Here is a 13667-nt window from a genome sequence, read left to right on the forward strand (position 1 = left end):
CTATCTACATACACCACGTACTCTAGATTGGGCGGAGCTAAGGATGTGTGGCAGGGGCTTGTCATTGACCAGAGAGCTGGTACCAAGGAGTTGTTTCCATAACAAGCCCCTGCTGGTACACACCGCTGCAGAAGAGAGGTAGTTGTAGTTTCTAACTAAAACTAAAGGAAGACAAACCAAGACAATAAAAAACAAACAACAACGATAAACAAAAAATCAAAAACAAAACAAATTACTTTTGAAACAATGTTGAGGAATTTTCGACTCTAGGGTGTATCCATAGAAATTGCACTAGGGTGTATCGCATATCCATGTTATATCATTCTGTAAATTACACTAGAGAGGGGCCGGGATGAGCTTCCCTGATGTTACTCTCGGGCGGGTTTATCCCCATAAGTACACATGGTTGCGCCCCTGAATTCCACCGCAAATCGATGCCTTTCTCCATGTGACAAGATGAAAGTGTAAATTTATATAAAGATGAATTGCGCACTCACTCCGTCGTATATACATTTGATCCATTGACATTCTAAGTGTAACTTCTATCGTAAACCAGGAGATTTTGATCGTGTTCCAATAAAAAATGTTGATAGCAGGTGTAACCAATTATATGCACAGGGAGGATGCCTCTAGCATTGTAACCCTATCTACATATAGATCTCTTTTACGCAAAGCATATCTTATTTAATGACATAAAATAATTTAGTATTCGCCATCTTCGAAATATGTCACAAGTCGTCAGCGGGTTATTATTCTAGTCCTATATATATCTTTGGTAATATGTATGAAGTCTGTTCCGGCGTAATACTAATAGTAGCAGTTGGTATGCTCAAACGTTAGCTACACAAAATATTATGATACATTTGTAATTGTAGTTCAGGGTTGGTCAAACAGCCTTTGGTTACTGTACCTAGTGTAGTAGTGATGCAGATGTCTCACTTCACAGTTTGCAGCAGTAAACATTAGCCTACACTACCCACGGGTGAAGAATATCGTGCTGGTTTATACTCATTTTGTTGTTTCTTTCGAGCGGAAGAATGATTCGATCGTAACCATGTTGTGAAAACCCGTATGAGAACTCTGGCTAGGACTCGTCTTTGGTCGAAAACATGGTGAAATTAAAAGATTTCCACATCGTCTTAGACTACAACAAGAATGTTTACACTGCTGGTGAAACGGTGTCCGGTCATGTTGCCGTTGACTTACGAGGTGACATGAAGATGCGGGGAATTCGCATCTACATGAGAGGTTTAGCGAGGGTATGCATTTTCACTGGTTTATAACATAAGAAATATTGTCGCAATAATCTTCATATAATTCAATCGAATAAACATGATTAAGCTAGGCATAATGCACATAGGCCTAGCCTAGGCCTAAATTAGCCTGGGCCTAGCCTAGGTCCCTGTCAGTAGAATTCCTTAGCTCTAGTCTTACTCTTACTAGTGATAGTATGTTATTAAGCAAGAAGATTACAGTATCAAGGTAGTCAATACATGTACTTAAGTTAGGCCAAACTGTGACCAACCGGGTTCAGCCTAGGTTTACTGTAACATAGGTTAGGCCTACTCTGTGAATGATGCGACAACCCCTACACGATAGCACTGCATTGTAAGACCATTACACTGTCTATGCTGTTGCCCGGAATCATATTCCTTTGTCCTGTTTCATGATAAACTCAGACCTGCTTAACGTTTCCCTTTGTCAAACTCAGATCATGGATAAGTACAGTACGCAGTAGTGCTGATAGTTGTAATCGATTAATCACCAGTAGTGGCGATTACACTTTGGAAGTTTGATTAATTGCGCTCAAGACCTAAGTTGCGATTACTCGACTACAAGCTAGCACTACACATAATCTGCTTTTGAAAAAATAGCCTAACCTATCAAAAACAACACCTCAGCCTAGCCTATTTAACATAAAATTTGGCCTATGCTCAAATATACAGTACTGTATTTCATCACTAAGTTTATGTACAGTTCATCAACCCCTGTGACCAGCTAGAACTGTGCTGTGATAAATATCGACAAGCACAGGTCTTCTCCAGTTAGATTCATGCGTTTGCTTGTCAGTATACGCTTGTTCTGCTTTGCAACATTCAGTCCTAGCAATGTTTGATCATTTCGCATAATGGCAATCGTAACTTTTACGATTGCCAAAATATTTGTCATTTCTTCAAACATGTTTCATGGAGGAAGATTTGTTTTGACTGTATTTCTACAATGTAAAAATGACAATGATGATGTCATAATTGTACCCGAGTAATCCTGAGAAGAGCTGTGGGATTAATCGACTACAAATGTAAGAGTCGACAATCAGCACTAGTACGCAGGTACTGATTGAAGGGAAAAGCCTCTTTTGATAGGAAATACAGATTTAAGCCTACAGTACTAATAGTTCTTCAAACCTGCACATATTTAAACGCATCACAATTCCACTCGTTCTTATTGTGATAACTGCAAACAACACTCTCGGTGAAGCTCACAGCTTTCCTTAAAAATGCTGAGCAGGAAATGCATTCAGGAAGTACTATAGCACTAGAAAAAGTGAAACCCTTCCAATGTATTCTTTGGGGAAAATCAATTGAGAAGTTCATCCCTGCCAATAAAATCTACCATATATATATGAAGTGATACATTCATATTGTTTGCATATCCTCTGTCCAACACAATACAGATGTCCTTCTTTGATGAGAAGGGGACTTACTGCACTGTATATATGTACACGGATGTGAAAAGTGAATCCTTTGGCCTCTTGCAACCCATAAGCAAATTTTTATGGGGCTTTGTAAATGATATAACGGTAGTGAAACCAATGGGACCTTTCATGACAATCTAGGGAGGGAAGACATTAAGTACATTACTTGGGTACACTTGTGATAGGATAATTGGATATATATTTGAATAGCTTTCTGACTGTGTACCAGCAATATTAGGAGGGTTATTGACATTATGAATTTGTGTGCCAGCAATAATAGGAGGGTTATTGTTATGAATTTGTGTGCACACATGTTCTTTAAATCTTGAATCATACATGTAGTAAGACATACACGTAATGTTGTTGACGATAGTTTCAATGAACTGTGATATCATTGGGAGATGGGGTTGCAGGAGGGAGGGGGGGGGGGCTAGTGGTTCAATTGAAATAATATTTTTCTGTTATTCTATCATGTCATGTTCTATCGTAATGTTCCTCATTTCAGGTTCATTGGAGTGAATCGAGAGGCGGTGGTCATCAAACTGGCTCATATACAAAGTACTATGATGCAGAGGAAGAATATTTCTACATGAGGCAGGTCCTCTTTGGAAAGGGTAGGTGGAGCTTCTAGGTCTGCTCAGTGCTTACATATCTCCTCCCTATTTATGCACTCTTAAAATATTTTACAGTGAATTATGCTCTATTTGTTACTGATGACAGTTTTTCCCCTCTGCAGTTTCTGACTGATTGCAGTATACAAATAACAAATAGCTTGTTATCATCCTGCATCTCGTTAAGCTGGATCTGGTCATTCCTGTGTTGTGATACAAATCTGATAATAATAATGATGTAAATAGGAACGAAAGCATCTCAAAGTATCCAACATTTACTCACTGATGGTACTAAATTACTTGACATTATTACCTGGCATTATTGTCACATACATGATCTACTGTTCTGTGGTCATTCTGTCCCTGCTCCATTGGTAAAGAATATTGCTGCCTGGTTCTGACTGCATAATGTATACATGCATACACATGGCACAATGTGTGCATTCATATGCATGGAATACATGCATACACAATAATGGATACATGCATACACATGGCATAATGTATGTATGCATACTCATGTCATAATGGATACATGCATACACATGGCACAGTATGTGCATCATATACATGGAATAATGTATACATGCATACACATGTCATAATGTATACATGCATACACATGGCACAATGTGTGCATTCATATACATGGAATAATGTAAACATGCATACACATGTCATAATGTATACATGCATACACATGTTACAATGTGTGCATTCATATACATGGAATAATGTAAACATGCATACACATGTCATAATGTATACATGCATACACATGTTACAATGTGTGCATTCATATACATGGAATAATGTAAACATGCATACACATGTCATAATGTATACATGCATACACATGTTACAATGTGTGCATTCATATACATGGAATGTATGCATGCATACACATGTCATAATGTAAACATGCATACACATGGCACAATGTGTGCATTCATATACATGGAATAATGTATACATGCATACACATGTCATAATGTAAACATGCATACACATGTTACAATGTGTGCATTCATATACATGGAATAATGTAAACATGCATATACACATGTCATAATGTATACATGCATACACATGGCACAATGTGTGCATTCATATACATGGAATAATGTATACATGCATACACATGTCAAAATGTATACATGCATACATGTGGCATAATGTATGCATGCATACACATGGAATAATGTATGCATTCATATACATGGAATAATGTATGCATGCATACACATGGAATAATGCATGCATTCATATACATGGAATAATGTATGCATTCATACACATGTCATAATGTATACATGCATACACATGGCATAACGTATACATTCATACACATGGCATAATGTATGCATGCATACAAAGTATGCAGACTGTCAACACTAATTTGTTGCTCTGTCATTCACAGGTGACAATATAAATCAATTCCAAATTGTTTTGGTTTTTCATTACATGCATCAATTTTTGGGAATTGTTGTTATGAGTTTGAGCTAATTTATATCTGTTTATGTCTTTCATATTTCACCCAGACAGGCTTAGACTGTAGTTACTTTAAATGATATAACGTGTTATTGGCTTGGAATGCTCAGGACCAGTGCCAAAATGCACTAGACCAGTTCAGGGCTCAACAATACACCGATGAAACCAATGGCTTTTAATAACAATAGTGCCTTTTCCTTTGTTCAGACAAAGGTTTCCACTCCCTCAAACCAGGACCCTTCCAGTGGCACGTAATGCTGCAATGTATGCTTAGTTTGATGAAGTTGTTCAATGTATGCAAGGTATTATTGTGAGCTCATGCGGAACTTGTAAGAATCAGAAAAGCAAACCAGCTTTTTTTTCGATAGATTTGTTCAATTTTGCAAAGTATGTTGAACCTGTCAGGAATCAGAAAAGCTAACCAGCCATCTGAATTAAAGGCACTGTATCTTAACTTGCAAATCTCTTTAGAAATACTGTACAGTACATAGGAAGCTGTACCATCGGTGCCCTTTGAATAAATAAGTTTGCAATGTACCCCATTGTGTTCCTCTTCTGTCCTAGTTAGTGCCCTTTAATGCCCACATGCCCCATTTTCTCCCCTCCACAAGTTGCTAACCTCACCACATAGGAATTTGACATGGTTCTTTTCCAAATTACCTAAAACTTGCCTATACTTAGCTAATTGGATCTATGCGGGCAAGTAAAGCCCACCTACTGTATACTGTGTACTGGATGGCTTTGTATAAAGCTGTACAACTTCAAGTGCTCGCTATGATATATCAATCACCAATGGTGTAGAGTCTACCAGTCGAAACAGGAAGAATATAGAATAAGGTGAGACCCTTCAGTTTCTGCTGGGTTGGGTTGAAGTATTGTGAACAGCACTGTCAACTGGAGTTGTATATTCACCAGTAACAGAAGCAATTTACTCGAACACTTGAGGAAGATCCCGCTGATTGTAACAAAGACAGAGCATTCTTTCATCATTCAATCCTTACAAAAAAACCCCAACCATCATCTTTATCTTGTAATAGGAGTTCTTTGTTATGAAAACTCTTGCAAGCACCTAAGGAAAGTCTTGTTCCATTTGGGAGAAAATCTGTGACGTCATACTGTAGAGCAGGGGTGGGCAACCTTTTTGAATGAATGGTCCAGATATAATGAGTGAAAAATTGACTGGGCGGCACCTAACCAACGACCTGCTGTTGATTTCAAACCTTTGATTCCGAGGACTTCCTATCAATAGGTGTGTGTACTTAATCTGTATTCACAGAAACATAATGTCAATACAGTACAGTTGATAATTAATGGGGATAATAGGCCTATCTGACAGCATCATTAGGGCCGATAAATTCTAAGCAGCTTGCTCGTTTCTTGTGATGATGTAAAATATATTGTTTTTTTTTCCTGTTTCTTGACACACCTCTCGGGCCGCACAAAAATCACTGGTGGGCCTCATGTGGCCCGCGGGCCGTGGGTTGCCCACCCCATCTTTAGAGACACTAGGATCTTTGAATCATGAATTTTCACTTTTTTTTTCTTTTGAAAGATTGTCAGAACAAAATGTTAACAATGTTGGCATTGAAAGCAATATGATCATTTTGGTCATGTGAATACTGTAGCTTAAATAGTTTTGATGAACAGCATAATTAGAACCTGTCTAAACAGAATGTACACATTTTAATAAATTAATGCATTACGAATTGAAGTACATGCTCGATGTTGTCATATTTAGACTTGATCAAGCGTTGTGTGTGAAGTGACATTAAAATCTGTGATATCTGCTAAAATGGGATAAGATTTGCCTTAGCTACTTAGGGAACTTATTTCTGGCAGTTAGATTGCAAGTAGACCAACGATGATTGTTGAGTTTTGTGTTTTCTTTTAAATTTACCAAAATTACCATGAATTCTTGAAGATAACATTGAAGGTGATAAACTTGAGAGTTCCTATTAACCAGTTGTCTTTGTCATTTTGAAGGTTTATTAATAGCAAGGTTGTACTTGATTTTCTTCAATCTATTAGTACCAGTGTTTGTGCAAAGTCAACTAGTGGGGTTCAAAAGGGAAAGGCCCTGGTCAGGGGTGAATGGAGCTTTAGGCCCCTTAGAAAATTTCAGCATTTTAGTGCTCATTTTAGCACTCATTTTAGTGATATGAAAGCTATGAAAATGTACATAATTCTATAAAACAAAATGGCATAAAGATCCGACATGTTATTCTTTCATCTTTTCCGCAATATATTGAAGTGATTTGACAATCTTGTGTAATTCAGCAAAAAAAAAAGAAAAGAAAAAAAGCAGTGCAATGCAGTACAATTTGTTTTGATGGCCAAACATGGCACCCCATGAAGATTGTTCTGCTCTGAAAGTTGAAATAATAAAGTAATATCTATAGACATGACAACATTAGGTTTGCTCATTATGTACATGCAGGAAAGTCAAGTTGACTGGCATCAAAAACCCTTCGTCATGTTGAATCGCAGCATGAATTAGCAACTTTAGAGCTGCACTACTTAGGAAAGTATATTGCAGGAAAGCATTGTAATCATTATTTTGTTTTGTTTTGCACTAGTTATTATAACCTCTGAAAGGATCAAGTATTCTGAAGCAATAGTTATGAGCAATTTATCACTAAAAGTGGCACATTTTTTTGCGAAAAATACCAAAATTGAATATTTTGGCACTTAAAAGTTGACCTTAGAACTCCACAAGACAATACTTTTAAAACCTAAAATTTTTATCCCATTTTATGGGATATAATCTACAGACTTCTGAAATATGAAGGTAGTAGGATGTTTAACTGCTGAGAAATCAGACCTCCAAAAATCATGAAAATGCCACGGTAGCGACAAAAAAATTTCAAAGTGTGATAATTCGGCCAAGTTTAAAGCAATGCAACTCAAATTTTTGGAATATGCTTATTTTATGATGGTCCAACTTGCACGCAATAAATTTGGTAATTTTTAGAAGAGGTCGAACCATGACTGTACTCCAAAAATCCAAAAATCTGGTGATTTGATATGGAATGACCCAGTTAAAACTCCTCTCAAGCACTGCCTGCATTGTGTGCATAACATACACTAATCAATAATATGCATAACATATAATAATCATAACATACACTGTATGGTGTACATGTACCCAAACTATTGTGCTCCCCCTAGTGTACGTATTAAATACTTGCAAGCATCTCCTAGCTAACGGAACTCTCCTTGGCTCTTTTAATTACACAATTGTGTACACTCTCCCAATTTACCATCGGAGATATCATCCGAGATATCTTCCAAATGGCAGACAGAGCCATATAACTGGCTGCAATTTCTATATTTAAGGTAAAAAGAAAGAAAAAAAGACATTCTTCGAACACCCCACAGATTCGTCAGCACGCATCATACGTCTCATACGACACAATTTCTTTTCGCCAAATTGAATCATTGCCACGGTAATGCAATTTCCTTCAACGAGGCAGAAAAAATAAAGAGAAATCACTCGAGAACGATGATGAATGAGATAAAATTCATGGTTGGAAATTATATACAGTCTACATGTATACACTATGGACAGCATTATAATATAACCTTTTAATGCAGTGTTGCATCGAGACGATGGAGAAAGTATTGCCTTCCGTAGACTTTTAGTTAACCAGGCACAGAAGGTGCAGTACTGTACATAACACGTTCAGCCTGTGAATTGATCGTCAGGTGTTTCGTCAACAAAATCCTTACAGTATCGTACTTGCATTAATTGTGCGTGTTGACTTGTCACTTCGAAGAATGTTTATAGCTCTGCAAGTTTACATAATTATGTCTTTGATCTCATATTTTAAATTATCCCGTAATCAAGTACAGTACTTCTATTCAGTTCAAAAGAATGTCCTTTAGGCAAGTTACAGCTTTATAGCAATATTTCCATTCCACCTAGATTTCACTCAAAATTAAGAAGTATTCCTGCTCATTTAAAAAAGTAAAACCTGTACCTTACACAATAAATTAATCCTCAACAGTTCATGGATTAAACAGCTTCAGCCCCAAGTTTTAAATTTGCAAAATACTGTAGGTAACTCAGCTTGGTACATTTGCTATGCAAATGTGCTACTGTAGGTATTCAGGTGTTAATGTATACATGAGTACAATAGCTTCATCCACAAGCTTCAAATTTAGGCTATCTAAGGTATAATACATCTGCTGTCTAAATCTAGGTGTAGGCTACGAGTGCTAACGACATGTATTGAAAATTTAAATGCTTTTCAAGATTTTAAGAAGCGGGATATTCCGACATTAATGCAAAAACTAAAAAATGTACAGTTTATGATCAAGCGTACATGAATTCAAATTGTAATATGGCTTTAAATTCTTTAAGCCAGGTGGTAAGTGTACAAATCTATAACAGTACAGACAACAGTGTAGGCTACTTCAGCACTTCTCAATTGAGTGAATTCACTGATCAATAATATAGCTATATGTGCCATTACTGTTGTGTGCATTGTTCTGCTCTACAGTATTAAAGTGTGTTTTTCTTCTCTCTCTCTCTCCCAAATAGTGCCATCATTTGGTGGTAATCTAATCATCTCAAGTGACTGTATGATAATAAATAGCTTGAATCACAATTGTGGAGTCTAATGTACATAATAAGAGTTAGGCATGTTATACTGTACTTTCCTCTGCTCTGAAACTGTGATAGGCCAGGTACAGTATAACATCTAGCTATAAACATCGTGAGGTAAATAACATTCAAAGCGAACATTAATCTCAATTGTCAGACAATAGGAAACAAAAGTTTCTCATAAAAATCATTCTTCCATTGAAAGACTTTGACAGTTAATATTGTAAAAAGTGTGGTTTGCATGTATGTGTAGTGTGCTACAGTACACCCTGTATGTTATAAACTCTAATTGTACACTCAGCTAGCTATTCAAAGCCCTTAAGTATATGGCATCACTGTCTGTATATATGCACAGTATGCTAAAGCATTATCAGTAAATGCTAAATCTTATCAGTTGGGCTATTCCTTGATAATATTGTGCTCTTATCTTGTAATGCTGTGTAGAGACACATAACAAGACAGTATATATGTACAGTAGTAGAAGGAAGGTGGCTGGTATCTGCCTTCAGTACTTATTAATGATGTGCTAATACAACCTAAAGTCATCATGTCTATAGTTCAACTAAAGTTTAACTTTGTTGTGTCAGCTGGGCTGAAGGTTTGCTTAAAGCGACCACAAAGCCCAACAATCATGGTGTTGCTTACTGTACAAGTATGACAGAGAACTTTGGTAAAAATGTCTTCCTCAAACACCAGAAATATCTTATTCTGTTTGAAAGATCTATATCCGAGCGTGGTGGCCAATTGGCTAAGGAGTCCTGGACTCGTGAGTCAAGGATTGATGGTTCGTTTCCTGCCTAGTTCATTACGTTGTGTCCTTGGGCAAGATGCTTTATCTCACTTGCCTCTCTCCACCCAGGGGTTAAATGGGTACCTGTGAGGTAACTTGTCATTGGGCGCAGTATATAACTGCTGCCGACTGGAAGGATTGTCTCTCTGGGACAGGTTATCATTGACCAGGGGTAATATAATGTCTGTAAATCGCTTTGAGACCTATTGCTGGTAAAAAGCGCTATATATAAAAAATAAAAAAAAAACAAATATATCCTAGTTTAATACTCGTGTAGGCTGGGAGAGCTCTGCCATTTTGTAATTCTGTGATGTCACAGTGATGCTAGGATCTGAATCTTTTTACTTTCTCTTTTGTTTCTCTTTTCATGTTTTAGAGGTAAAATGTGAACATTGTTAATTTGTTGACACTGAAACCAATACCATCATTTGGTCATGTTAAAGATAGCCAGTATAGGCCCCAAATTATAGCACGTTATATTTGCTAGAAGTTTTCAAAAAGTAGTACTTTCCTGGAGGTCTTTTACTCTCCAAATTGTTCTCGGACATTTTTAAGGAACACACAAGATGACTGAATGTCCCAGTGAGGAAAATTTCCTTGAAGTTTGTAATAAATACAGTTTAAGAATTTTGACCAAAGGTGACCATATTTGAATATCTAGCATATTTGGGGGCCAATACAGCAAACCTTTAAGAGTTTCGATATTTTAGATTCTATTATCGATTATAGTAGATTAAAAGTGTAGAGCATGTCGGTAACGCAGACAGACCGTGTTGAACATCAGAAGGGTAGATTAATTTATAAGGAAGAGGAAGTGACCAGAAAAGTGGGTCAGAAATTTGGCAACTTTCATGCCATTTTGTTGGATGGAAAAGTACATGATTTTGAGTGAAGACAGGTAAGTATCATCCTTCATGAATATTCAAATCAGTAAGTCTGGCGGTGATAGCCAGTTTTTAATTGTTACATTGAACAAAGCTTTCCACCATACACTGTACAACTGTTTAACAGTCTTAATTGACAAACCAGCCTTGCTCTCCCGAACAACGTGAATGAAACCTCCAGATACTGTGAAAGACAGCATTAATTGTACCCTGCAACAAACCATTTCCTGCTTGTAAATCACGAATGCACATCCTGTGTGTACATTTCATGAATATTTTATCACAGATGCCATTTTGAACTGCCAGTTTTACTGAATAGTAAATATTGTAAGTATTGTATATGTAAGCAATACACAGTATGATGGATGTTCTCTGTCATATAAGGTTTACCGTGGCCAGTGTAGTTGTAGATCATAAAAAGTAGTACATGGTGATAATTTTCTAGTTTTCCTGTTGTGTAACACATCTAGTATTTTACACAATAGTCATAGATAACAGTGTGGAGTTTGTTCATTTTACTAGCCAAGTTTCCATTTCGAAAATTCAGTATTTATTCTGAAGTTTTTATGTGAATAACACTAATTATGATAAAAAGTTTATGCAAAACAAGGAATTATGACCAGAAAACCATGGATACCATGGACTTTCCCCGTATTTAAAGAGTCCTGGAAGTGTCCCGGATTTGACCATCAACCTTTGATTTATGTCACCAAACATTGAGATCTCAAAATTCCACAAGTCCCTTAAATTGTCACTAGTGTATCTTCTTCCCATTGGTTTTAACATGAGGGGGGGGGAGGGGTCAAGATCAAAACCATGTCCCTGGTTAAAAATATGGTCACCTTAATTTACGGTATCATTACATGTCCAAGAAACATTTAGGCTTAGTACAATATGCAGCACTATACATACAAAACTTGCACAACTTGACCAGCAATAAACTTACTCTTATTGGCCTGGCCACTATAAAGTATTGTTACTCAATTCAGCTTGAAGAATTGTAATGATGGTAGGCTTGATAGCAAGCGGAAGAGCACTTAGCTCATTGAAGGATGAAATCACTTTATATTTGTGACTGATTAGTAAACTAGCAATGTACAACTTCATTTCTGCAGAGTTTTGATCAGCAGTGCTCAATAAATCATGATTCTAACTTAAAATGCTAACAGTGATTTAGTTCATACGAACTGTTCAATTATAAAGGTAATGTCAAGCACAATAAATTCAAGGGTTAATAAAAAAAAGTTATTTGTGGGGAAAACAGTTGAAATGGCTCTGTTTGTGTTTGTTCATAAGTCTTCACCGGATCTTTATAAAATTAACGTACATGCCCAAGTTCCTCAAAATGATACAGTATGTATATTTTTAAGTGCCAAATTTTAATTTAGCAAATAAATTGATGTTTTAATATTTATTCTGATAGAATCCAAAGCACTCATGTATTTTACAGCACCAATTTGGACGAGAAGACTTACTTTATATAATAGTTAATAACAGTTTGTACCATACAGTGGCCTTTGCTAATAGCGTTGTCTGGCAGTTACTGTAGTTATAGATGTGAGGTTACAGTACCCAGATTCAAAGTCCCAAAGGAAGCTGTAGTATTTGCTAGATATAGCTGTAGGTAAGTTACTGTGGCTGGGCATGTATGGAACAACAGTGCAAAGTACCTACAGTACTGTATATTATCTAGATATATTTGTGATAAACACAGAGTAAGGCACAGTACACATACCTCGGTCATTAGTTATTTACACTTAACCATGTCTTAAAGCAGTATGTCGTACATTAAATTTGTCACTAAACTGGGTATAACTCATCTGTGATTGCATGGCAGCGTGCTATGCCAAAGCAGTCAACTTGCTGCACTGTATCATGTACAAGTGCAATGATGCACACAGTAGCAGGTTTTGAACACAGAAACCGTAGTATTTTAAAAATACAAAATAAGTACAAAATACAGAGTCTGCAAGACTACTACGCAAAATTAGAACCCTAAACTATTCCCTGCTTAATCATTTTGGTTGGTTCATGACGACAACACTTTTCTTGGAAAAAAAATCTTTCAAACCTATCAGAGAAAAATAAAGGACTGGCTAATTATTTTCTAACATTTAATTCAGCTGTACACAAACTGTTAAGCTCACTACCCAGGATCTTTCATGAGGACTGAGCAACACCTTCCAGATCCCCTCTCCCCCCTCCCACCCCGCAGAATCGATGTACAGAATGCCTGAGGAGTTGTAACTTGGAGATCTAAGGACTTGATTGAAGTAAGTTAATCGATCCTCGTCTGCCAGCTCCGAAAAACTGTAGATAAATTTCCTGATGTCCTGGGAAAATCTGGTAGCTCACCGAAATGTTTCACAGATTAAAACGTTTGTGTGGCTTTCCATCATGGAGATCCACACACTTTTTTTGGCCCATTTTTTTTCCCCATTTTTTTCCTTCAGCCAGGCTCGATTTCCCATGAGCATCTGGGATTTCCCGCCAGGTTTCCAGCTCTGTCTCCATGATTTGCAGACCAACTGTTTACCTGAAATTAGGGAATTAATCATCACTACCAAGGATACAGTCCTACATGCTTTGA

At 36.9% G+C, this 13667-nt stretch overlaps 1 protein-coding gene across 3 annotated transcripts in view; it reads left to right on the forward strand.

The window, feature by feature from the left end:
• Positions 1-624: 624 nt before the first annotated feature.
• Positions 625-13667, forward strand: part of LOC139978673 (arrestin domain-containing protein 3-like) — a 41118-nt gene continuing 28075 nt past the window's right edge. Inside the window, exons 1-2 of one of the 3 annotated variants that reach the window (XM_071989062.1) lie at positions 625-1259; positions 3201-3309. In XM_071989062.1, the coding sequence (XP_071845163.1) occupies positions 1110-1259; positions 3201-3309 (259 nt within the window). In that variant the 5' untranslated portion in view covers positions 625-1109. The remainder of the gene's footprint in view (positions 1260-3200; positions 3310-13667) is intronic. The other 2 variants (XM_071989064.1, XM_071989063.1) reach the window with 2 other exon arrangements.

The sequence above is a fragment of the Apostichopus japonicus genome, chromosome 13 (genome assembly GCF_037975245.1).
Source record: "Apostichopus japonicus isolate 1M-3 chromosome 13, ASM3797524v1, whole genome shotgun sequence".
Lineage (NCBI taxonomy): Eukaryota > Metazoa > Echinodermata > Holothuroidea > Aspidochirotida > Stichopodidae > Apostichopus > Apostichopus japonicus.